Source organism: Cherax quadricarinatus, chromosome 75, assembly GCF_038502225.1.
Source record: "Cherax quadricarinatus isolate ZL_2023a chromosome 75, ASM3850222v1, whole genome shotgun sequence".
NCBI classification, from domain to species: Eukaryota; Metazoa; Arthropoda; class Malacostraca; order Decapoda; family Parastacidae; genus Cherax; species Cherax quadricarinatus.
In genome coordinates, this window is record NC_091366.1 from 6954064 (window position 1) to 6981858 (window position 27795).

Here is a 27795-nt window from a genome sequence, read left to right on the forward strand (position 1 = left end):
ATAGGTTGACTCGCGAATAGTAGTTCGTCCAGGATGCTTACGCATGGTGTGAGCCGGGGAGGCCTCCCTACCCAGCCAGTCTGGCATTGTTTACCAGTGAGTGAAGGTCCCCTCAAGTGCTCCTACGAAATATTTCATAATATTCCACTCATTTTAGTGCTTGCAAGTACTAAATAAGCTACCATGGCTCCAAAGAAAGCTCCTAGTGCCAAGCCTGTGGTAAAGGTGAGAAATATGTACAGTGACAAAGTCTTGTACCATTTTAGGGAAGTGTTAAAGAGATGCCAGAAACAGAGCTCTCTCCACAGTTACTTTGCGAGACAGGACTAGAGTGACTCTCAAGGTGGTCCTAGTGGCATTAAGAAACAGAGAAGAGAAGCAACCCCAGAGAAGCAATTGGTACCTGAGGTGTTGCTGGAAGGGGATTCCCCTTCCAAACTGTAAACAATCCACTCTCTCTCCTCCTCCAGTCTCCCATACACTAAGAAGAATCTCCAATAAAGGTAAGTGTTATGCTGTTAATGTTTCATTCATCATTTCCCATTGTATTGTTTATGTACTACATGTATATTTCATGTAAAAAAGTTTTTTGTTTTAATACTTCTGAGTGTCAGAAACGGATTAATTGTATTTACATTATTTCTTATGGGGAAAATTGATTCGCAAATCGTAAATTTCGTTTATAGTAGCTCCTCCAGGAATGGATTAATTACAAAAAACGAGGGACTACTGTATATATATATAAAGGATGGCGGAATCAGGCCCATTGCAGTGGGTAACACCCTTCGGCGCCTAGTCGCCAAGGCTGCAGTAAGAAAGGTGAGTCAAGAGGCTGCTGCAATGCTGAAACCAACTCAGCTCGGTTTCGGCGTTCAACAGGGCTGTGAAGCAGCTGCCCACGCAGCACGAGTATATATAAAAAACATGTCCTATGAAAAAGCCTTGGTCAAATTGGACTTTGCCAATGCTTTCAACTCAGTCAGAAGGGATGCTGCTCTCCAAGCAGTTTATAGAAACTTCCCTTCCCTTTATCCCTTCATAGAATCGTGTTATAGTGTGACTTCCAAACTATTGTTTGGGGACCATGAAATTGACTCGTGTGAGGGCGTGCAACAGGGGGACCCTCTCGCCCCCTTTCTATTTTGTTTGGTCATCAAGGAAGTCACGGAGGCACTCTCCAGCGAGCTCAATATCTGGTTCCTGGACGACGGTACCCTAGCTGGCACAACAGAATCTCTCCTGGAGGACATCAGTAAAATTAAAGACATGGGAGAAAGCCTGGGCCTTTCTTTAAACCCCACCAAATGTGAAATAGTTTCTACCAATCAACAGTTGATCCAGAATATTAGTACCGTTTTACCAGGAGCAAGAGCCATTGATCCAGCCAATAGCACTCTCCTCGGTGCTCCTCTTGGGTCCAATGCCATCGATCTGATCCTAGGAAAAAAAGTCTCAGACCTCCGGACGATGGAAAGCAGGATGAAAGACATTGACACACACGATGCCTTCTACCTACTCACCAGGTGCCTGTCAACCCCAAAACTTACCTATTTTCTGAGATGCTCCCCAGCCTTCAGCAGTCCAAAACTCAAGGAATATGACTCTCTCCTGAAGGCCATGCTAGAGAGTGTATTGAATCTTTCCCTTGACGATGGACAGTGGTTGCAAGCCTCACTTCCGGTCAGGCTTGGAGGGCTAGGAGTACGCAGATCCTCCCAGATTGCTCTACCAGCTTTCCTATCCTCTTCCATTGCATCAAACGAGTTGATAAGACAAATTCTTCCTGACACCCTCAGTGACTCAGCAGGAATAGAAGACCCTAGCTATGTCAGTGCCATCACCGAATGGGAGACTCTTGCTGCTCCAGCACCAAACCCTAGTGCAGCACTGGCTCACAAACAGTCAAGCTGGGATATCCCAATTGCTGAAAAGGTGCTTGCCAACATGCTCAGGGCTGCAACATCAGATAGGGAGATTGCCCGTCTCCAGGCTGTGAGTGCACCTCACTCCGGGGACTTCCTCCAAACAGTTCCCATATCGGCAATGGGAACGCGACTCGACCCTAAGACCCTCCGTATTGCAGTGGCTCTGCGCCTTGCTGCCCCAATTCACACAGAATATATGTGTATTTGCGGCGAAGTGCAAGCAGACCAATACGGTCTACATGGTCTTAACTGTTCCAAAACCAAGGGCTGGCATGCAAGACACAATGAGGTCAACGACATCATTAAGAGAACCCTTGCTACAGCTGGATGCCCTGCCGAGAGGGAGCCACGATCACTTGCAGCAAACAATACCCACAACCCAGCAAACCGCCCCGACGGGATCACCATCTATCCTTGGAAGAATGGCAAGCTCTTAGCATGGGACTATACCTGTGTGTCCACACTGGCTGACACCTATATCCATCACAGTGTGGGGCGACGGGGAGGAGCTGCTGACCACAGGGAGGAGTACAAGATCAGCAAGTACAGGGACATTAGCCAACAGTATCAATTTGTCCCAGTGGGATCAGAGACCTTGGGATCATGGGGAAAAAATGCCACACGTTTCCTTAAAGAATTGGGTTCCAGACTCATCGACACCACCAGGGACCCAAGGGCAGCCACTTTCATGTTCCAGCGCCTCAGCGTCGCCATCCAGAGGGGAAATGCTTGCTGCATACTTGGTTCACGTCCAGCCTCGGAGGAGCTGGAGGAAATTCATCATCTTTGATACAGTGTGCCATTGTATTCATGTTTATGTTTTTTTCTGTAAATGTATTTTGTTTTATTAATAAATGTTCACATAGAATATAAATATAGGGGGTGGTAGGAGAAGAAAATATACAAACAGCTCCGGGGAGAACCTTGAGTTTTCCCTGAGGTACGTTTATTGTCTTCTCTGAGGATGAGGGTCCCCATTCCAGCTATAGAGGTGGTACTTCCCTATATATATATATATATATATATATATATATATATATATATATATATATATATATATATATATATATATATATATATATATATATATATATATATGTATGTATGTATAATATTTATATATATATGTCGTGCCGAATAGACAAAACTTGCGATCTTGGCTTAAATATCAACGTTCATCTTGCCATATAGGACAAGTGAAAATTTGTGTATGCAATAATTTCGCCAAAATCATTCTGAACATAACGGAAAAAATATATTTCACTGTGTTTGCTTAATATTAAATTATTGTAAACAAATCTAAAATATATTTAGTTGGGTTAGGCTAAAATAAATTGCGCTTGTTATAATAAGGTTAGGTAAGTTTTCTAAGTTCATTTTGGTGTAAAGTTATAAATTTTTACATCAACATTAATGAAAAAAATATATCTTTAAATGTATAAGAGAAAATTTTAGAAAGGACTTAATTTTAAATGAGTTCTTGCTAATTGACCAGTTTTACATATTCGGCACGACATATATATATATATATATTATATATATATATATATATATATATATATATATATATATATATATATATATAAATATATATATATATATAAATATATATATAGAGAGAGAGAGAGAGAGAGAGAGAGAGAGAGAGAGTGAGAGAGAGAGAGAGAGAGAGAGAGAGATTTGGGCAGGCGCCCCAGTTCTGAAGAGCTGGATGAGATTCTCGCATTATAATCAGTGACAAACACGTAACAATATGTACTAGACAGACTTGTATCTCTCACATCTCATGTACTGTATATGCCATCTTTATATCAACAATGTATCTCTTAAATCTTCTGTACCATATTATGTAATAAAATATACCTATTGGTAAAAAAGGAATGAGAAGATGGGGTGGTAGGGGAAGTGGAATATTTAAACGGCTTCAGGAAGAAATCCAAATATTCTTCCTTGAAGCCTTTTTATCCACTTTTCCGAGGCTAAGGGTCCCACAATTTACACCAGAGGTGGACCCCATTATATATATATATATATATATAAGTAGTGAAGAAAGCGGCTGAGCGGTGTATCCGGTTTTTAGGCATGCGGCTGAGCGGTGTATCCGGTTTTAGGGGTGCGGCTGAGCGGTGTATCCGGTCTAGGACCAGCAGCTGGAGGGTCACCTTTTTCACACCTAGGTGTTACTTCCGGTTTTGACCATGACCTCGCCCTCGAGACTACCTCACCCTTGACCCCCCAACCAATACCCCCACCCACCACGACCCCCCCGCCTCGCGACCCCACCATCGCGCCGCGCGCCCGCGCGCCCGCCCGCGCGCCCGCCCGCCGCCCCGCGCGCCCGCCCGCGCGCCCGCCCGCCCGCGCGCCCTTCGCGCGCCCCGCCCGCCCGCGCGCCCCGCCCGCGCCCCTTCGCGCCTTCTGCTGCGCCTTCTGCAGCGTCGTCCGGATCGCCCCCGCGCCTCGAATTTTTTTCCGATTTTTTTCGAATTTTTTTTGAATTTCATTTTCTTGTGCTCTCCATCTCCTTGGATCAAGGTTTTTTGGATTGCCCCTCCTTCCACCCCCCATCCCCAAAAAATTTCTCAATATTACCAAGTTTTTGCATTCCCCCCTATGGGGGTTTCTCCATCTCCTCGGATCAAATTTTTTGAGGTTCCCCCTCTCACTTTCACCCCCATCCCAAAATTTCTCAATATTACCAAGTTTTTGGATCCCCCCTATGGGTTTTTCGAAATTCTCCATCTCCTCAGATCAAATTTTTAAGGTTCCCCCTCCTTTCACCCCCCACCATCCCAAAAATTTCTCGATAATACAAGTTTTGGATTCCCCCCTATGGGGGTTTTGAATTTCTTATGATCACCTTGGATCAAATTTTTGGATTACCCCTCCCACTTTCACCCACCCCCCACCTCAAATTTTTTTTCTCGATAATACAAGTTTTGGATTCCCCCCTATGGGGTTTTCGAAATTCTCCAATTCCTCGGATCAAGTTTTTTGGGTACCCCTCCTTTCACCCCCCATCCCCAAATTTTCTCGATAATACAAGTTTTGGATACTCCCCCCTATGAGGTTCTCAATATCAAAGTCTCCACTTCCTCGGATCCCCCTCCCACTTTCACTCCCACCTCAAATTTCTCGACAATACCAAGACTCCATCTCCTCGGATCGAGTTTTTTGGATCCTCCCTATGGGTTTTCGAAATTCTCCATCTCCTTGGATCAAATTTTTGGATTACCCCTCACACTTTCACTCCCACCCCAAAATTTCTCGATAATACAAGTTTTTGGATTCCCCCCCTATGGGGTTTTCGAAATTCTCCATCTCCTTGGATCAAGGTTTTTGGAATCCCCCCTCTGGGGGTAAGCATTCAAATGAACTCCTCCTATGGGGGCATGCTTACTACAGGTCTAAACATCTTCCCCTTATTATTTTAAAATGAACTAAAAGTTTCCTCTCATTAAGTCAAATGAACTAAAAGTTTCCTCTCATTAAGTTAAAATGAACTAAAAAAAAGCGTTTACTCGGCGGTCAGTGACGTCACGCGCACACAGGTTGAATCAGGTCGGTCCTTTTAGTTCATTCAAGATAATAAGGGAACATAGTAGTGACGTCACGTGATGACCGCGCACACAGGTTGAATCTTGTCTACCCTTTTACCCACCCTCCCAAACCCTCACACTCCAACCATCACCTCACAATTTTCACTCATAACCCCCAATTTTTCTCGTTTTAACCCTTTTAGTTCATTAAAGTTAATAAGGGGACACATGCATCAGAAAGTCACCACATCGCTTACATCCACTTTCGTTAAATTCACTACTCACAATTTTACATATTACGAAGTTAAATACGCACTTTTACTTTTGAACATCTTCAAAACACTCTCATAAATCATTTGAATACTCACAAAAAATACCTTTATACATTTCCAAACAACACTGAATTACTCCAAAAACATCATTCGAACACCCCCAAATCACCTCTGAATACTCCCAGAACACCTTCATAAGTACTCTTGCACATCATTTGAACACCTTCATAAGTACTCTCATAATCATTTGTACACCTTCAAAACACCTTTGAATACTCACATAAACACCCTTGAACACCTTCAAAACACCTTCAAAGCACTCTCATAATCATTTGAACACCTTCAAAACACCCTTGAACACCTTCAAAACACCCTTGGTCACCTTCAAAAAAAAACAACATTTGAACACACTCAAAACACCTTTGAACACCTTTGAACATTTCCAAACAACACTGAAACACTTCCAAAAAACACAATTTGAGTACTCCCAATTACACCACTGATTACTACTAAAACACCGCTGAATTCAATCAAAACACCCTTCAACACCTTCAAACACCCTTGAACACCTTCAAAACACTCTTGAACACCTTCAAAAACACCTTTGAACATTTCCAAAACACTATTTGAGTACTCCCAATTACACCACTGAATACTACTAAAACACCGATGAATTCAATCAAAACACCCTTCAACACCTTCAAAACACCTTTGAACACCTTTGAATACTCACATAAACACCCTTGAACACCTTCAAAACACCTTTGAATAACCTCAAAACACCTTTGAACACCTTCAAAACACCCTTGAACACCTTCAAAACACCTTTGAATAACCTCAAAACACCTTTGAACACCTTCAAAACACCCTTGAACACCTTCAAAAACAACATTTGAACACACTCAAAACACCTTTGAACATTTCCAAAACACTATTTGAGTACTCCCAAATAAGATTTGACATCTCTAATTTATCTGCACTTTCATTAAATTACAACTCATCCCTCAGTCTCCAGACTAGGCATTTTCTCGTTTTTTACCCTTTTAGTTCATTAAAGTTATTAAGGGGACACAATACATCAGAAAAAAGTCACAAAAACTAACTCAAACACTTTACTTTGAACACCCCCAAAAACACTCTCATAATCATTTGAATACTCACATAAACACCCTTGAACACCTTCAAACACCTTTGAATATCGTTTTTAAACTAATTTCATCACAACCCACTTATATCATCTTTTTCGGTAACTCTAATTCGACAACAACACCCACAACACCCACATCCCACAACACCCATGAACATTTCCAAAACACTATTTGAGTACTCCCAATTACACCACTGATTACTACTAAAACACCGCTGAATTCAATCAAAACGCCCTTCAACACCTTCAAACTCCCTTGAACACCTTCAAAACACTCTTGAACACTTTCAAAAACACCTTTGAACATTTCCAATCAACACTGAAACACTTCCAAAAAAAAAAACAATTTGAGTACTCCCAATTACACCACTGAATACTACTAAAACACCGCTGAATTCAATCAAAACACCCTTCAACACCTTCAAAACACCTTTGAACACCTTCAAAACACCTTTGACACCTTCAAAACACTCTTGAACACCTTCAGAAAACACCTTCGAACATTTCCAATCAACACTGAAACACTTCCATACCCAACTATTGCGACATGTTTTCAACACCCCCTCCATTCTTTTTCCAATATATCATAACTTTTCAATTCTATAATTTCTTTTTAAAATATTCACACATTACCTTTATATTCAGTAAAATCTCTCCATATTTCTAATTACAACCCTCCCCATACCCCTCTCCATCTCACCCGCATTCTTCACATCCACTCACCCATCTCCCAACATACCTCTTCTGAACACACACACAAAAAAATCACATTTCACATCCACAAATGCATCTCAAATCCACTAAAATCACTGTAACCAAGATATTCACACACACACACCTTACCTAACCTAACCTAACCTAACCTAACCTAACCTAACCTAACCTAACCTAACCTAACCTAACCTAACCTAACCTAACCTGTCCTAACCTAACCTAACCTAACCTAACCGAACCTACCCTAACCTAATTTAACCTAACCTAACCTTACCGAACCTACCCTAACCTAACTTAACCTAACCTAACCTATCCTAACCTTACCGAACCTACCCTAACCTAACCTTACCTAACATAACCTACCCTAACCTAACCTAACTTTACCTAACCTAACCTAACCAAACCTACCCTAACCTAACTTAACCTATCCTAACCTTACCTAACTTATCCTAACCTAACCTAACTCCCCATACCCCTCTCCATCTCACCCGCATTTCTTCACATCCACTCACCCATCTCCCAACATACCTCTTCTGAACACACACACAAAAAAATCACATTTCACATCCACAAATGCATCTCAAATCCACTAAAATCACTGTAACCAAGATATTCACACACACACACCTTACCTAACCTAACCTTACCTAACCTAACCTACCCTAACCTAACTTAACCTAACATAACCTAACCTAACCTTACCTAACCTAACCTAACCTTACCTAACCTAACCTTACCTAACCTACCCTAACCTAACCTTACCTAACCTAACCTAGCCTAACCTAACCTATCTTAACCTTACCTAACCTAACCTTACCTAACATAACCTAACTTAACCTAACCGAACCTAACCTAACCTTACCTAACTTATCCTAACCTAACCTACCCTAACCTAACCTACCCTAACCTGTCCTAACCTAACCTAACCTAACCTAACCTAACCTAACCGAACCTACCCTAACCTAATTTAACCTAACCTAACCTTACCGAACCTACGCTAACCTAACTTAACCTAACCTAACCTATCCTAACCTTACCGAACCTACCCTAACCTAACCTTACCTAACATAACCTAGCCTAACCTAACCTAACTTTACCTAACCTAACCTAACCTAACCAAACCTACCCTAACCTAACTTAACCTATCCTAACCTTACCTAACTTATCCTAACCTAACCTAACCTAACCTTACCTAACATAATCTAACCTATCTTATCCTAATCCAACCTAACCTAACCTTACCTAACCTATCTTATCCTAATCTAACCTTGCCTAACCATTACCTAACCTAACCTAACCTATCTTATCCTAATCCAACCTAACCTAGCCGAACCTATCCTAAAATATATTGGAACACCCCCAAAACACTATTTGAGTACTCCAGAATTACTTTGAACGACTCCATTTTGGATATATCCAAATTAGTTTTGAAAACTTTATCGTAAAATCGAACATTATTTTCTTGTTGGTAAAACACACTCAATGGTAGAAATATTTACTCGATTTCCGAATAGAAGCACTGTCCTCGCTCTGAGAGACTCATTGTGGGTCACCCCAACACATGGTGTAATGCGCTTCACACCCAAGGTAGAACATAACACCTGCGTCAACTCAGGACAGACAGGCGCCATGTAATGCGGGTAACATCCAAGGTAGAAAATCATCTCTTTCCAGACCAACTGTCTATCCTAACCTAACCTAACCTAACCTAACCTAATTCCTAACCTAACCTAACCTCACCTAACCGAACCTAACCTAACTCCATCAATCACCTCTATCCTAACCTAACCTAACCTAACCTAACCCAACCTAACTCCATCAAACACCTCTAACCTAACCTAACCTAACCTATCCTAACCTAACCTAACTCCATCAAACACCTCGAATACTACCTAACTTAACCTAACCTAACCTTACCTAACCTACCGAACCTAACCTAACCTAACCTAACCTATCCTAACCCGTCCCAACCTAACCTAACCTAACCTAACCTAACCTAACCTAACCTAACCTAACTTATCCTAACCTAACCTATCCTAACCTAACCTAAACACTGACTAACTTTGAACCAACTCTGAACACCACTGATCTTCTTCAAAAAAAATGCTCTGCACATCATTTGAACACCTTCAAAAAAAACACCATCAAACACCTCCGAATACTCCCAAAAAAACACTACTGATTACTACCAAATCACCACTGAATACTACCAATCACCGTCAAAATCACCAGAAAACTAAGTTTAACATCACCATCTAACATCCTTTTTATAGAAATCCCCTCAAATCACTATAACCAAGAACTCCCTCCCCATTTGGCGCATAAAAAAAAAAAGCATGAACACAAACCTAATACGCAAACACTTAGTACATGATCACCATCAACTGAAAACATATCTTATACACACACATAATATAAGACAATCACCAACTACAATCACCCATGTTCACTTACCTCAAAATCACTAATATCACAGAAAACAATAATTTTTATAAACATTTCACACACACACACACAAAAAAAAAAATCATATTTGACAATATCTAAGCGCACTCACCTCACTACCACCAACACACGATGTCTCACCTCACAGGACCGACGAGGTCACCTCCAGTGACGTCACACTCCCATTGTGTTACTTGGTGGTTGGTAACATCACACCTAACCCCCTTGTTTCAACCTGTTGTACCCTACATTATCTAAGAACACTATATCCAAGACGATTACCAGATTTTATGATCCCCAACACCAAGATCACAGAAAACACACATTTTTATAATTATTCACACAAAAATCACGATCACCAATTCCATATCATGTTTACCGTCATCTATCAACACTAATCACCAAGATCACCAAAAAATCTAAGATCACGCATCTCAAAACTACTATGATCACTGAAAACACTTATTTTTTTAAACATTCGCACAAAAAATAAGACATACACAAAAATACCACAACACTTCCACCAACATCTATAACATAACATGAGCACTATAACATATCACTATCACAAAAAAAATAATACACAAACACCCACATATTATACATTTCAATTGGAAATTTAAGACATGAGACATACACACCAAATCTAAGACATTCACCTCCAACACCACCTACTACACTCTGGCTCCTACGTCGTGGTGGATCCGTCGGGGTTAAAACAGCTCTAGGAGATATGCGGAATGAATAAGGAAGGAAGTTTTAAGGGTGATGTGTATGTCTTAGTTGGAGGTGAATGTCTTAGATTTGGTGTGTATGTCTCATGTCTTAAATTTCCAATTGAAATGTATAATATGTGGGTGTTTGTGTATTATTTTTTTTTGTGATAGTGATATGTTATAGTGCTCATGTTATGTTATAGATGTTGGTGGAAGTGTTGTGGTATTTTTGTGTATGTCTTATTTTTTGTGCGAATGTTTAAAAAAATAAGTGTTTTCAGTGATCATAGTAGTTTTGAGATGCGTGATCTTAGATTTTTTGGTGATCTTGGTGATTAGTGTTGATAGATGACGGTAAACATGATATGGAATTGGTGATCGTGATTTTTGTGTGAATAATTATAAAAATGTGTGTTTTCTGTGATCTTGGTGTTGGGGATCATAAAATCTGGTAATCGTCTTGGATATAGTGTTCTTAGATAATGTAGGGTACAACAGGTTGAAACAAGGGGGTTAGGTGTGATGTTACCAACCACCAAGTAACACAATGGGAGTGTGACGTCACTGGAGGTGACCTCGTCGGTCCTGTGAGGTGAGACATCGTGTGTTGGTGGTAGTGAGGTGAGTGCGCTTAGATATTGTCAAATATGATTTTTTTTTTTGTGTGTGTGTGTGTGAAATGTTTATAAAAATTATTGTTTTCTGTGATATTAGTGATTTTGAGGTAAGTGAACATGGGTGATTGTAGTTGGTGATTGTCTTATATTATGTGTGTGTATAAGATATGTTTTCAGTTGATGGTGATCATGTACTAAGTGTTTGCGTATTAGGTATGTGTTCATGCTTTTTTTTTTTATGCGCCAAATGGGGAGGGAGTTCTTGGTTATAGTGATTTGAGGGGATTTCTATAAAAAGGATGTTAGATGGTGATGTTAAACTTAGTTTTCTGGTGATTTTGACGGTGATTGGTAGTATTCAGTGGTGATTTGGTAGTAATCAGTAGTGTTTTTTTGGGAGTATTCGGAGGTGTTTGATGGTGTTTTTTTTTGAAGGTGTTCAAATGATGTGCAGAGCATTTTTTTTGAAGAAGATCAGTGGTGTTCAGAGTTGGTTCAAAGTTAGTCAGTGTTTAGGTTAGGTTAGGATAGGTTAGGTTAGGATAAGTTAGGTTAGGTTAGGTTAGGTTAGGTTAGGTTAGGTTAGGTTAGGTTGGGACGGGTTAGGATAGGTTAGGTTAGGTTAGGTTAGGTTCGGTAGGTTAGGTAAGGTTAGGTTAGGTTAAGTTAGGTAGTATTCGAGGTGTTTGATGGAGTTAGGTTAGGTTAGGATAGGTTAGGTTAGGTTAGGTTAGAGGTGTTTGATGGAGTTAGGTTGGGTTAGGTTAGGTTAGGTTAGGTTAGGATAGAGGTGATTGATGGAGTTAGGTTAGGTTCGGTTAGGTGAGGTTAGGTTAGGTTAGGAATTAGGTTAGGTTAGGTTAGGTTAGGTTAGGATAGACAGTTGGTCTGGAAAGAGATGATTTTCTACCTTGGATGTTACCCGCATTACATGGCGCCTGTCTGTCCTGAGTTGACGCAGGTGTTATGTTCTACCTTGGGTGTGAAGCGCATTACACCATGTGTTGGGGTGACCCACAATGAGTCTCTCAGAGCGAGGACAGTGCTTCTATTCGGAAATCGAGTAAATATTTCTACCATTGAGTGTGTTTTACCAACAAGAAAATAATGTTCGATTTTACGATAAAGTTTTCAAAACTAATTTGGATATATCCAAAATGGAGTCGTTCAAAGTAATTCTGGAGTACTCAAATAGTGTTTTGGGGGTGTTCCAATATATTTTAGGATAGGTTCGGCTAGGTTAGGTTGGATTAGGATAAGATAGGTTAGGTTAGGTTAGGTAATGGTTAGGCAAGGTTAGATTAGGATAAGATAGGTTAGGTAAGGTTAGGTTAGGTTGGATTAGGATAAGATAGGTTAGATTATGTTAGGTAAGGTTAGGTTAGGTTAGGTTAGGATAAGTTAGGTAAGGTTAGGATAGGTTAAGTTAGGTTAGGGTAGGTTTGGTTAGGTTAGGTTAGGTTAGGTAAAGTTAGGTTAGGTTAGGCTAGGTTATGTTAGGTAAGGTTAGGTTAGGGTAGGTTCGGTAAGGTTAGGATAGGTTAGGTTAGGTTAAGTTAGGTTAGCGTAGGTTCGGTAAGGTTAGGTTAGGTTAAATTAGGTTAGGGTAGGTTCGGTTAGGTTAGGTTAGGTTAGGTTAGGTTAGGTTAGGACAGGTTAGGGTAGGTTAGGTTAGGGTAGGTTAGGTTAGGATAAGTTAGGTAAGGTTAGGTTAGGTTCGGTTAGGTTAAGTTAGGTTATGTTAGGTAAGGTTAGGTTAGGTAAGGTTAAGATAGGTTAGGTTAGGCTAGGTTAGGTTAGGTAAGGTTAGGTTAGGGTAGGTTAGGTAAGGTTAGGTTAGGTAAGGTTAGGTTAGGTTAGGTAAGGTTAGGTTAGGTTATGTTAGGTTAAGTTAGGTTAGGGTAGGTTAGGTTAGGTAAGGTTAGGTTAGGTAAGGTGTGTGTGTGTGAATATCTTGGTTACAGTGATTTTAGTGGATTTGAGATGCATTTGTGGATGTGAAATGTGATTTTTTTGTGTGTGTGTTCAGAAGAGGTATGTTGGGAGATGGGTGAGTGGATGTGAAGAATGCGGGTGAGATGGAGAGGGGTATGGGGAGGGTTGTAATTAGAAATATGGAGAGATTTTACTGAATATAAAGGTAATGTGTGAATATTTTAAAAAGAAATTATAGAATTGAAAAGTTATGATATATTGGAAAAAGAATGGAGGGGGTGTTGAAAACATGTCGCAATAGTTGGGTATGGAAGTGTTTCAGTGTTGATTGGAAATGTTCGAAGGTGTTTTCTGAAGGTGTTCAAGAGTGTTTTGAAGGTGTCAAAGGTGTTTTGAAGGTGTTCAAAGGTGTTTTGAAGGTGTTGAAGGGTGTTTTGATTGAATTCAGCGGTGTTTTAGTAGTATTCAGTGGTGTAATTGGGAGTACTCAAATTGTTTTTTTTTTTGGAAGTGTTTCAGTGTTGATTGGAAATGTTCAAAGGTGTTTTTGAAAGTGTTCAAGAGTGTTTTGAAGGTGTTCAAGGGAGTTTGAAGGTGTTGAAGGGCGTTTTGATTGAATTCAGCGGTGTTTTAGTAGTAATCAGTGGTGTAATTGGGAGTACTCAAATAGTGTTTTGGAAATGTTCATGGGTGTTGTGGGATGTGGGTGTTGTGGGTGTTGTTGTCGAATTAGAGTTACCGAAAAAGATGATATAAGTGGGTTGTGATGAAATTAGTTTAAAAACGATATTCAAAGGTGTTTGAAGGTGTTCAAGGGTGTTTATGTGAGTATTCAAATGATTATGAGAGTGTTTTTGGGGGTGTTCAAAGTAAAGTGTTTGAGTTAGTTTTTGTGACTTTTTTCTGATGTATTGTGTCCCCTTAATAACTTTAATGAACTAAAAGGGTAAAAAACGAGAAAATGCCTAGTCTGGAGACTGAGGGATGAGTTGTAATTTAATGAAAGTGCAGATAAATTAGAGATGTCAAATCTTATTTGGGAGTACTCAAATAGTGTTTTGGAAATGTTCAAAGGTGTTTTGAGTGTGTTCAAATGTTGTTTTTGAAGGTGTTCAAGGGTGTTTTGAAGGTGTTCAAAGGTGTTTTGAGGTTATTCAAAGGTGTTTTGAAGGTGTTCAAGGGTGTTTTGAAGGTGTTCAAAGGTGTTTTGAGGTTATTCAAAGGTGTTTTGAAGGTGTTCAAGGGTGTTTATGTGAGTATTCAAAGGTGTTCAAAGGTGTTTTGAAGGTGTTGAAGGGTGTTTTGATTGAATTCATCGGTGTTTTAGTAGTATTCAGTGGTGTAATTGGGAGTACTCAAATAGTGTTTTGGAAATGTTCAAAGGTGTTTTTGAAGGTGTTCAAGAGTGTTTTGAAGGTGTTCAAGGGTGTTTGAAGGTGTTGAAGGGTGTTTTGATTGAATTCAGCGGTGTTTTAGTAGTAATCAGTGGTGTAATTGGGAGTACTCAAATTGTGTTTTTTGGAAGTGTTTCAGTGTTGTTTGGAAATGTTCAAAGGTGTTCAAAGGTGTTTTGAGTGTGTTCAAATGTTGTTTTTTTTTGAAGGTGACCAAGGGTGTTTTGAAGGTGTTCAAGGGTGTTTTGAAGGTGTTCAAATGATTATGAGAGTGCTTTGAAGGTGTTTTGAAGGTGTTCAAGGGTGTTTATGTGAGTATTCAAAGGTGTTTTGAAGGTGTACAAATGATTATGAGAGTACTTATGAAGGTGTTCAAATGATGTGCAAGAGTACTTATGAAGGTGTTCTGGGAGTATTCAGAGGTGATTTGGGGGTGTTCGAATGATGTTTTTGGAGTAATTCAGTGTTGTTTGGAAATGTATAAAGGTATTTTTTGTGAGTATTCAAATGATTTATGAGAGTGTTTTGAAGATGTTCAAAAGTAAAAGTGCGTATTTAACTTCGTAATATGTAAAATTGTGAGTAGTGAATTTAACGAAAGTGGATGTAAGCGATGTGGTGACTTTCTGATGCATGTGTCCCCTTATTAACTTTAATGAACTAAAAGGGTTAAAACGAGAAAAATTGGGGGTTATGAGTGAAAATTGTGAGGTGATGGTTGGAGTGTGAGGGTTTGGGAGGGTGGGTAAAAGGGTAGACAAGATTCAACCTGTGTGCGCGGTCATCACGTGACGTCACTACTATGTTCCCTTATTATCTTGAATGAACTAAAAGGACCGACCTGATTCAACCTGTGTGCGCGTGACGTCACTGACCGCCGAGTAAACGCTTTTTTTAGTTCATTTTAACTTAATGAGAGGAAACTTTTAGTTCATTTGACTTAATGAGAGGAAACTTTTAGTTCATTTTAAAATAATAAGGGGAAGATGTTTAGACCTGTAGTAAGCATGCCCCCATAGGAGGAGTTCATTTGAATGCTTACCCCCAGAGGGGGGATTCCAAAAACCTTGATCCAAGGAGATGGAGAATTTCGAAAACCCCATAGGGGGGGAATCCAAAAACTTGTATTATCGAGAAATTTTGGGGTGGGAGTGAAAGTGTGAGGGGTAATCCAAAAATTTGATCCAAGGAGATGGAGAATTTCGAAAACCCATAGGGAGGATCCAAAAAACTCGATCCGAGGAGATGGAGTCTTGGTATTGTCGAGAAATTTGAGGTGGGAGTGAAAGTGGGAGGGGGATCCGAGGAAGTGGAGACTTTGATATTGAGAACCTCATAGGGGGGAGTATCCAAAACTTGTATTATCGAGAAAATTTGGGGATGGGGGGTGAAAGGAGGGGTACCCAAAAAACTTGATCCGAGGAATTGGAGAATTTCGAAAACCCCATAGGGGGGAATCCAAAACTTGTATTATCGAGAAAAAAAATTTGAGGTGGGGGGTGGGTGAAAGTGGGAGGGGTAATCCAAAAATTTGATCCAAGGTGATCATAAGAAATTCAAAACCCCCATAGGGGGGAATCCAAAACTTGTATTATCGAGAAATTTTTGGGATTGGGGGGTGAAAGGGGGAGGGGGAACCTTAAAAATTTGATCTGAGGAGATGGAGAATTTCGAAAAACCCATAGGGGGGATCCAAAAACTTGGTAATATTGAGAAATTTTGGGATGGGGGTGAAAGTGAGAGGGGGAACCTCAAAAAATTTGATCCGAGGAGATGGAGAAACCCCCATAGGGGGGAATGCAAAAACTTGGTAATATTGAGAAATTTTTTGGGGATGGGGGGTGGAAGGAGGGGCAATCCAAAAAACCTTGATCCAAGGAGATGGAGAGCACAAGAAAATGAAATTCAAAAAAAATTCGAAAAAAATCGGAAAAAAATTCGAGGCGCGGGGGCGATCCGGACGACGCTGCAGAAGGCGCAGCAGAAGGCGCGAAGGGGCGCGGGCGGGGCGCGCGGGCGGGCGGGGCGCGCGAAGGGCGCGCGGGCGGGCGGGCGCGCGGGCGGGCGCGCGGGGCGGGGGGCGGGCGCGCGGGCGGGCGCGCGGGCGCGCGGCGCGATGGTGGGGTCGCGAGGCGGGGGGGTCGTGGTGGGTGGGGGTATTGGTTGGGGGGTCAAGGGTGAGGTAGTCTCGAGGGCGAGGTCATGGTCAAAACCGGAAGTAACACCTAGGTGTGAAAAAGGTGACCCTCCAGCTGCTGGTCCTAGACCGGATACACCGCTCAGCCGCACCCCTAAAACCGGATACACCGCTCAGCCGCATGCCTAAAAACCGGATACACCGCTCAGCCGCTTTCTTCACTACTTATGTATATATATAATATGTGTATATATGTATATATATATGTGTATATATGTATATATATATGTGTATATATGTATATATATAATGTGTATATGTGTATATATATATATATATATATATACAATATATATATATATAAATATATAAACATATATATATATATATATATATATCACGAGCTATTGCTGGTGAGCACTGTAAAGTTTTTGCCCTCTAGACAGTCTTAAAACTTGTTCCTTACAGCCCACTTTAGAGCTAACAACTATTAACTTACTGCGACTGTAGTCGTTATATTCTCCAGCGAACTCTTCAGCCTTCAACCTGTGAATACCACATGGAGATGACCCGGGCCAGGACCTGTTCTGGCGAACCTGCCTGTGCTTAATCATCAGCTTAGGGCTCTAGTAGGTAGTGGTACTCTGTTTTTAAGCTGTTCGTAAAACCCAGTCGATGCTGGGGCTTTCTGATAAAACTCCGTGTTAGGAGACACTTGTCTTGATAATGGTGAACAATACATGTGCAGCAGTTAGGTATCTTTATTCCGAAACGTTTCTTCTACACAGTAGGCTTCTTCAGTCTAATACAGAGGCAGTAGAGATGTGAAGACGATTTAATCAGTCCATCTTGCTTACTGACGAACAGCGCGAGACTGGATACTCCCTGCCACTCAGCCTCCTATCACAAGGTAGCAACTAAGTTGTGGAAGCTGGTATCGATCCCTCCGAAGACCGGTTTGGTGTGGTGTGTATATTTAGAGGATGGTACCGTCACTACCTCCTCCTTCAGGATCTTGCAGGCATTGTCTCCTTCAGTGTCCTGCAGGTATTGTCTCGTGTCTAAGCCCTCTTATCCGCTATTGATTGCATTGCTTCGACTCACTGGTTGAAATGCCGTATTGAAGAACAAGCTTTTATTTCCATGACGCTCCGCTCTGTGTGGAGCCTGATCATGACTTGAAAAAGCTCTCCATTTAGCGAAACGTTCCCTACATTAACGCTAATTCTGTGGCCCGGTGGTCTGGTGGCTAAAGCTCCCGCTTCACACACGGAGGGCCCGGGTTCGATTCCCGGCGGGTGGAAACATTTCGACACGTTTCCTTACACCTGTTGTCCTGTTCACCTAGCAGCAAACAGGTACCTGGGTGTTAGGCGACTGGTGTGGGTCGCATCCTGGGGGACAAGATTAAGGACCCCAATGGAAATAAGTTAGACAGTCCTCGATGACGCACTGACTTTCTTGGGTTATCCTGGGTGGCTAACCCTCCGGGGTTAAAAATCCGAACAAAATCTTATCTTATCTTATCTTATCTTACCACGTCTTAATTTCGCTGACTCCTTAAAATCATCCTGTAATAGTTTAACTTTCGGGCATCATTCTTTTGTCTGGAATATTTGCTTCACATTCAACGCATTCTTCTGGCACTGTCCTGAGATACGGCTGGGTTTTGAAATGACCTGAAGCACAATTACAGCTCTTAGCCTATAAATGAGCATTACCAGATTCTTGCATTCAAGGAAAAAGCGCTAAATTCCTAAGGGGTCATACACCGAGCTTTAAGAAAAAAGATTAATGTGGCAACCACAGAATTGAGGACAGGGGGTACCCTGGGGTCGATACGGTGTAATTTGCCAGTGGCCCTATAAACCATCAACACGAAGGAGACCGGGGGTTCCATACCTGTGAAAATCAATGGAGGGACTCCTGGTGAAGGTGAAGGAGGTATTTTCGTCTAAGCTTTGAGTAATCTCACACCAGAAGATGAGAAAATGATATTTTGGGTTCTGGAGAATTAGGATTCATTTTAGCTAAATCTGGAGGAGTTTACCCTTGCGAAATCCGTGGAATATTAATTTTGTGGGATTGCTATACCTGCTGAGGGATTATTCCAATGTATTCTGTAGGATTATTCGTATGGAATCTTCAGTATTACTATTATTATGGATTCTACTGAATATTTCCCTATTTATTAAAGCTGATTATTCCTAAGAACGCAGCATTCCCATGGATTTTGGCTGATAATTCATCTAATTTCAGACGAATTATTCCTTTGGATGACTGTGGATTTATCTGGATTTTGGCGGATTATTTTTAAGAATACTGGTGGATATTTTTTTCATAATTAGCGACGAATTTTTGATAATGTAAAAAAAAGTCGGAGGGATACATATCTAACATATTTAGGAAATTTTGATGAGATTTTGAACCCAATCTATTACACGAGGGTCATTAAGGCTACAACTCACCTGTACACTGACATCAACAATAATTTAATCCCTAAAACACTGGCTGAATAAATATATGCATGTGAGTACCTGCTGGTATATATACATAGAGATACCTCTCAGCGTATATACACTATTTGAGTGTTGTCCAAAGCCTATCAACTATATACTTGGAATATCCTAGAGCAGTGGTTCCCAAACTTTTTCAGCTTGTTACCCAATTTAATATGCCACATAAAGCATGTTACCCCTTTCACAAAATGTTGTTATTATTGATATATATGGCTAAACGTGAACGTATACAGCCTCGCATACTCTGCTAATCCTAGCAAAACCATTGAAAACGTAAGAACCACACATACATTATATATAAAATTAATAATAGCTACAAATTCACAGTAATAGTGGGTAAATACTAACTATATACTGCACAGGGCAGTACACATACATACCAGCTTATGTCTACCTCGGCTGATGCTCACAGATAAACTGACAGTGTGAAATAGAGGCAGCCTCAGGAAGTGAGTGACGCGTACTGGACAGGTCGATCTGGGCTACTGAGTGACTTTTGTCCTGAAGCATACTTGTCAAAATACTTTTGGGTTTCCACACACTTAGCTATATATTTCTTCTTTTCTAATACTGTATATTAGTTTTTGATGTTTATTGTTATTTGGTTTAACTTTATTACTTACTTATAATAGGTTTACTTTACAACTTTATATACTAAGACAAAGTTAACAATAATCCTCATACCGGGTACCGCATTGTTTTCTTGATTTTCAGAATTCATAACTTTTTTTCTGTCACCCCTCCATTACCCCCCAAAAATGGTTAAATTACCCCCAGGGGGTAATTTACCCCCAGTTTGGGAACCACTGTCCTAGAGGGACTAGTACCGAACTTGTACCCGAAAATCACTCACTACGAAAGCAAAAGACTTGGCAGACGATGCAACATCCCCCCAATGAAAAACAGGGGTGTCACTAGCACGTTAAGAGACCATACAATAAGTGTCAGGGGCCCAAGACTGTTCAACTGCCTCCCAGCATACATAAGGGGTATTACCAATAGACCCCTGGCAGTCTTCAAGCAGGTACTGGACAGGCGCCTAAAGTCGGTACCTGACCAGCCGGGCTGTGGTTCATACGTCGGTTTACGTGCGACCAGCAGTAACAGCCTGGTTGATCAGGCACTGATCCACTATGAGGCCTGGTTACGGACCGGACCGCGGGGGCGTTGACCCCCGGAACTCTCTCCAGGTATACTCCAAGTATACGAGGGTCATTAAGGCTGCATGTCACCGGGTTTAATTTAGTTCTGTGTTTATACACTAAGATATATAAGGCTCACATGTTTAAATATCTGTGTTTACATTGTAAACCTTCAGCTGTTTCATATATTTTTTAATACAACTTTAAGTAAGGTCAGGTTTGTCAGGAAACAAGACAAGTATTTCCTGAGGCTGGTCTTAGTCATGTGATGACCCACAGCTGGAGCTTTTGGTCATCTGACCGAAGCCTTCCACCGGCTTACCCCTCCACCCCTTTAAAAATTATAGTTATAATTATTATATTAATTATTTGCAACTTAGGTTTGTCAGTAAATAGGTACATACAACTTATAAACAATTTATATTGTATAAATTAATATAAAATATTGATCTTCTGTATAGTACATAATATTAATAGTATTGAGAGGGATCGACACCATGGCCAGCCCTTCTTGGGTAGGGTAGGTGCCTGAGCCAGAGCTTACAGCTCACAACACTGTCTAACTCAAGAAATCGTAATGACACGATTGCAAACAAACCATACCCCGGCCGCGATTGAACCCGCGGTCATAGTCTCAAAACTCCAGCCCGTCGCGTTAGCCACTGGACCAGCTAGCCACAATAAGATTCATCCAACTAGGTATATTTCTACACCATAGGAAGGTTAGCACAGGCACCTCTGTGACCACAAATGCAAGTTTTTACAGACGAATCTCCAGCTAGCGTGGCCGTGACGAACTCTAGCTCAAGTCCCTTCACTGCCGTCAACATGTGGCTAGCTGGTCTAGTGGCTAACGCGACGGGCTGGAGTTTTGAGACTATGACCGCGGGTTCAATCCCGGCCGGGGGTATGGTTTGTTTCACAACACTGTCATTCCCATTAGTCCCCTTGGGGCGGGGCTGGCAGACCAGAGAGGCCTAGCTTCTCCCTACGAGCCCCGTGAGGGCGGGGAATGTGGCTAGGCCTGGGGACACTTGGTCCCTAAGATGAGGAGCTACTTGTGCCTCCTCCCATGGGAGACTTAGGTCTCAGACACTCCCTAGAGAGGGAGCCAAGGCCGGGCCACCACTTGGCAAAGGCCCGGTCCGGGAGAATACCGGCGAATATTAAAAAAAAAAATATTGAGAGTACATAATAGTGTTTCAGTCTCGTGTACTAGTTGGTACTTTGATGATTATTATTTTATATCCAGGGGAACACGCAAAACCTTTAGGGATTATGTACTCGAACTCCCATGTACTCCAACGTAATCCCACATTGTACCATGTATTCCCACGTTCTCAATGTACTCCCATGTTCTCTCAGTGTACTCCCACGTTCTCTCAATGTACTCCCACGTTCTCTCAATGTACTCCCACGTTCTCTCAATGTACTCCCACGTTCTCTCAATGTACTCCCACGTTCTCAGTGTACTCCCACTTTCTCTCAATGTACTCCCACGTTCTCTCAATGTACTCCCACGTTCTCAATGTACTCCCACGTTCTCTCAATGTACTCCCACGTTCTCAATGTACTCCCATGTTCTCTCAATGTACTCCCACGTTCTCAATGTACTCCCACGTTCTCTCAATGTACTCCCACGTTCTCAATGTACTCCCATGTTCTCTCAATGTACTCCCACGTTCTCAATGTACTCCCATGTTCTCTCAGTGTACTCCCACGTTCTCTCAATGTACTCCCACGTTCTCTCAATGTACTCCCACGTTCTCTCAATGTACTCCCACGTTCTCTCAATGTACTCCCACGTTCTCAGTGTACTCCCACTTTCTCTCAATGTACTCCCACGTTCTCTCAATGTACTCCCACGTTCTCAATGTACTCCCACGTTCTCTCAATGTACTCCCACGTTCTCTCAATGTACTCCCACGTTCTCTCAATGTACTCCCACGTTCTCAATGTACTCCCACGTTCTCTCAATGTACTCCCACGTTCTCAATGTACTCCCACGTTCTCTCAGTGTGCTCCCACGTTCTCAATGTACTCCCACGTTCTCAATGTACTCCCACGTTCTCAATGTACTCCCACGTTCTCTCAGTGTACTCCCACGTTCTCTCAATGTACTCCCACGTTCTCAATGTACTCCCACGTTCTCAGTGTACTCCCACGTTCTCTCAATGTACTCCCACGTTCTCAGTGTACTCCCACTTACTCTCAATGTACTACGTTCTCCACATGTACTATTTTCCATTCCAGACCTATTCTATGGATTGCTACTTCCGGCAATCGTGGGTGGATGAACGGCTGGCGTTCTCTGATCTGGATGAGGCGTTCACTCTGTCGGTGGCCGTGCTGGAGAAGCTTTGGAAGCCTGATACGTTCATTTATAACGGCAAGAGGAGCTACGTTCACCTGCTAACCACCCCTAACAAATTTATACGACTCTATCAGAACGGCAGAATCCTATATTCATCCAGGTGTGTTTGTATATTCGTCTATATGTAGTTGCAGGGGTCGATTCACAGCTCTTAGTGTGTGTGTGGATAGATAAATTAGATACATAGATAGCTTAGAGAGAGAGAAGGATGCCCCAATCTCACAAGATCCTTGTCTCTTGCTTACTAGGCTCACGATAAACGCCAACTGCCCCATGAACCTCCACGATTTCCCCATGGACACGCAGCGATGCCCACTCAGACTTGGATCATGTGAGTATTTGGTCCTAGTGCCTAGTGTAGGTATCTTTTCCCTCCCTCTTTCATTCCTTCTCTTCGTCTCTTCCTCCCTCCATGACTAACACCATCTTCCTGGCCAACAGTTTCCTATACTACACGGGACGTGCTGTACCGCTGGAACGCAGCCAGGCAGGTAGTCATAGCGTCTGACCTGATGCTCTCTCAGTTTGACCTCATAGCCACGCCCTCGGGCTTTGAGAACCTTACCAGGACAGCAGGTGAGCCTTGAGGTGTGTGTGTATGTACCCACCTATATGTGGTTGCAGGAGTCGAAGCACAGCAGTGTGTGTATGTGTGTGTGTGCTCACCTAATTGTGGTTGCAAAGGTCGATTCATAGCTCCTGGCCCTGGTGTGTGTATGTGAATGTATGTACTCACCCATATGTTGTTGCAGGAGTCGAAGCACAGGTCCTGTGTGTATGTGTACTCGCTTATATGTGGTTGCAGTGTGTGTACATATGTGGTTGCAGGGGAAACTTTAGTATATACTCCTTCACACCAGGTCTATCACTGTGTAATAAATGAATACACTTCACATATTCTGTGCACATTATGTTCTCTTGATAAATTTAAAAAAAAAAATCCGTTTTGCAATATATTGAACTTTCTCAACGTTAACACACATACAAGCCGAGTTTACTTTAATCCTTATTTTAGAGATTAAAGTACTCTTGTCTGCTGGTGAACACGTTACTGTGCAGCCTTAAAGACTGGGATACAATCGCTAGGCTTTAAACCACAGTAATGAATTACGAGCCTACGAGGCTACCCACACAATTTAGCGTTTTATAAATATAAACTGGGGAACGTTCCTATCAATTGAAAACATGTCTGATACTTCTGTCCAACTGAAGATAAGTCATAATGCCGTGGCTGGAACAATTTACAACTCACAGTACTGTGGCTTGAACATTTAACAAATAATACACAATACCGTGGCTGGAACAATTCACGACTAACCCACGATTCCGTGGCTGGAACAATTTACAACTAATCCACAATAGCGTGGCTGGAACAATTTATATCTAACCCACCATGCCGTGGAAAAAACAATCCACAACTAACCCACAATACCGTATGTGAAATAGTTACCAACCCACAATACCGTTGCTGCAACAGTTCACAACTAACCCAATTTAATAAGGTTGCAGCAGTTTACATCTCACCCACAGTACTGTAGCTACAAAAAAATAAAAATAACTTGTAATACCGTGGCTGCAAGAATTCGTAAGTAACCTACAATACCATGGACGAAACAATTCACAAGTAACCAACAATACCATGACTGGAACAATTCACAACCAACAATACCGTGGCTAGAACAATTCCCAACAAACCCACAATATCGTGGCAAGAATAATTTACAACTAACCCATAATGCTGTGGCTAGAACAATTCCCGACCAACTCACAATACTGTGGCTGGAACAATTCCCGACCAACCCACAATACTATGGCTGGAACAATTCCCGACCAACCCACAATACTGTGGCTGGAACAATTCCCGACCAACCCACAGCACTTTGGCTGGAACAATTCACAATTAACGCACACTATCGTGAAAGGAACAAATTACAACCAACATATAAGATGAAAATAGACCTTTATCGGTCTTGAACTAATCGAAACCCAGCCCAGTATCCCTTCTTAATTTGTGGAATGGTCCTGTGTATATAAATGATGGTAAAAGGCTCTAATCGTCGTCGTATCTAACCTGGAAACCTGTCATTCTCTAAGACTGCATGACTCCTGAGAGATTAGCGATCAGCCTCCCTTAATTTTTATCAGTAATAATTATTCCCCTTCATCATGCCTTCCCTCCCGGTGGTTCCTGAAGGCGTGTATTCCACGCTGGTGGCGTGGTTACACCTGCGCCGGCGTATGGGGTACTTTGTCCTGCAGGTGTACGCCCCATGCGTCCTGATCAACGTCCTATCATGGGTCGCCTTCTGGATTAACCGCGAGGCTACTTCCGACCGCTTCGCTCTGGGTAAGACTCCGCGTGAGAAGACAGTTGCAAAACTAGCTAGCTCCTGGGACAACGATTCGTTCTGTGACTTCATAAAGTTCTACACAGAGCGAAACGTTGTCACACTTAAAGGTTATTCTGCAAAATCTCTTCAGCTTCTCAATATAAACAGCCTTCCTCGACGCCCTCTAACGTAAGCTCCATAAGAGCAGTGTCCAGCTGTGATGCAGCGCACACCTTGTTGGAATCATGTCAGTATCTTTTCCTTCTTGCATCCCGAATAGTGGCTATGATTTCCATTGTTAGGGTCTCACAAAGGCTCTAGTGGACACCAGCTTCGACTTGAGATAACTTCAGGTAGGTCACATTGATTTCGTTCTCGTTTTTATTCCCCCCATTTTTTTTTTCAAGACAATCAACAACACGAGGCTGCATGTAACCTTGACGACCACCAGACAAGGATACTTCAATCCCTAAAAATGGGGATTAAAGTAGACTTTCAGTGTATATATAGAGATACCTCTCGGTGTATGTAACTTTGACAATCGATGTAGAGCTTATGCTTGTTCCTAATGTTCCCCATAGCGGTCGGAAAGCAAGCTTTCTGCTTGCCTGAGAATGTAAGGGTCGAGGCTCCACCACTGCTAGCTCTCTGAATGACCTACATGCCCGAGTTCAGCACTTCCCGTAATATATAAATCTTACCTCAGTTTAGCATGGCGTGTACTCTATGCTCACCACCCCATTTTCTCCGCACTTTCTCCTTTCTCGCCATGCGCCCCCTCACTCCCTCGCCATATCCCACCACACACCCTCTAACAATGCACCTCCTACCTCGCCATGTTACCCTACAGAAAGACCCATACCATACCATGAACTCGGGGATATTGTAATACCAAGTTAATCACAACGCATAACATTACGAGAGTAGTGTAACCATCCAGAAACTATTATTATTATTATTATTATTATTATTATTATTATTATTATTATTGATGATTTATGTCATTTACATCATGGTTGTAGAAATACGTAGACATTACTGTAGCATACATACCTCTGTCAGTTGTAGTTGAGGACACACAGGACTCGTTAGTATTTTGTTGAACATTACAGAGTTCAGATGGTTTATTTTTTCAAGTTCCTGGTTTGGTGTAGCGCATGACTAAATGAATTCCCTAATGTGCACTCCTTGCAACCCTCAACACGTCTGCTCCCTGACCTGGTGCTTCTACTGCTGTTGACGCGGCTACTACCACTACAACGTTGGTTGCCTTTACCACTGCTGCTGCGATTGCTGCTGATGTTATTGCTGCTGCTGACTCCCTCGCCTGACAGGGGAGTTCTCGACCCTGCTAGCTAGCTTCCACCTTCAGCGACACATGGGTAACTTCATGATCACGGTGTATGGTCCCTGTGTTCTACTTGTGGTTCTCTCTTGGGTTTCCTTCTGGCTGAACAGAGAGGCCACTGCCGACCGTATCTCCCTAGGTCAGTGTTTAACTTAATTATCTTAACTAATGAAGAAACATCCCTGGGACAGCGCCCAGCTGTAAATCTCCAAGGCGGTGGCCAGATACATCTCTGCAGGTTAGTGTATAATCGTATTAAACTTATTTACCCAGGTCAGTGGTCAGTGCCAGCATTTAACCTGAGCCCATCAGAAAGAACTATTGGTAGCTAAAGCAGTCCTCAGCAGATATTGTCGATATTTAGGCTCACAACCTATCGACTATAGTCAAGTTACTAAGGCTGCATGTAACCTTGTCACCACCCGTCAAGAATATTATAATCCCTGTCATAGGGATCAAAATAAACACTCAGAGCACATGTACTGGAAGATATACACTTCTCGGTGTTTGCACCATTGATATAAGCTATGTTATTAAGGCTTTGATGGAAATAAGTCGCACTGACTTTACTGAGTTATCCTAGGTTAAATCATTGCTTTACGCCTAAAACAACTTGTGTCAAACTTTTACACGAAGGAGGATGTATCTCAGTGTACATGGAGAGACTTTAATTTCTCTTTTAGGTATTAAAGTATTTCTTAGCTGGTGACAGTTTACACGCAGCCTTAAATTTAACAAGCCTCGTGTAGCTACGAGGCTTTAAACACAAATACCCACACACACTTCGTGTGTGTGTGTGTGTATATATATATATATATATATATATATATATATATATATATATATATATATATATATATATATATACTGAGAGAAGAGAGACATAGATAGGAGATAGGTATACCCCCTGAAGGAGGCTCCTTCTACAGGCATCACAACAGTGTTGACCATGACCTTCCTGGGGCTGGAGGCAAGAACAGATTTACCCAAAGTACCTTACTCCACTGCCTTGGATCTCTTCGTGTGGCTTTCCTATGGATTCATCTTCGCTACCATCATTGAGGTCAGCTGGGATCACCTTAGATTTAAAGGTCCTTTTATCTAATGGTGTAAATCTTTATATAATGTTTTTTTTTAAATAAATAAATAAATAAATACATAAATAAATAAATACATAAATAAATAAATACTTATTATTAAAATAGTTATAGCGCCAGTAGTAGTAGTAGTAATAGCAATAG

General features: G+C 41.6%; 1 protein-coding gene across 1 annotated transcript in view; it reads left to right on the forward strand.

Moving 5' to 3' along the window:
- LOC128691796 (gamma-aminobutyric acid receptor alpha-like) overlaps positions 1-27795 on the forward strand; it is a 74113-nt gene that overhangs the window by 39347 nt on the left and 6971 nt on the right. The window contains exons 6-10 of the mRNA XM_070100996.1: positions 22756-22976; positions 23125-23207; positions 23318-23452; positions 26541-26693; positions 27484-27617. Coding sequence (XP_069957097.1) covers positions 22756-22976; positions 23125-23207; positions 23318-23452; positions 26541-26693; positions 27484-27617 — 726 coding nt within the window. The remainder of the gene's footprint in view (positions 1-22755; positions 22977-23124; positions 23208-23317; positions 23453-26540; positions 26694-27483; positions 27618-27795) is intronic.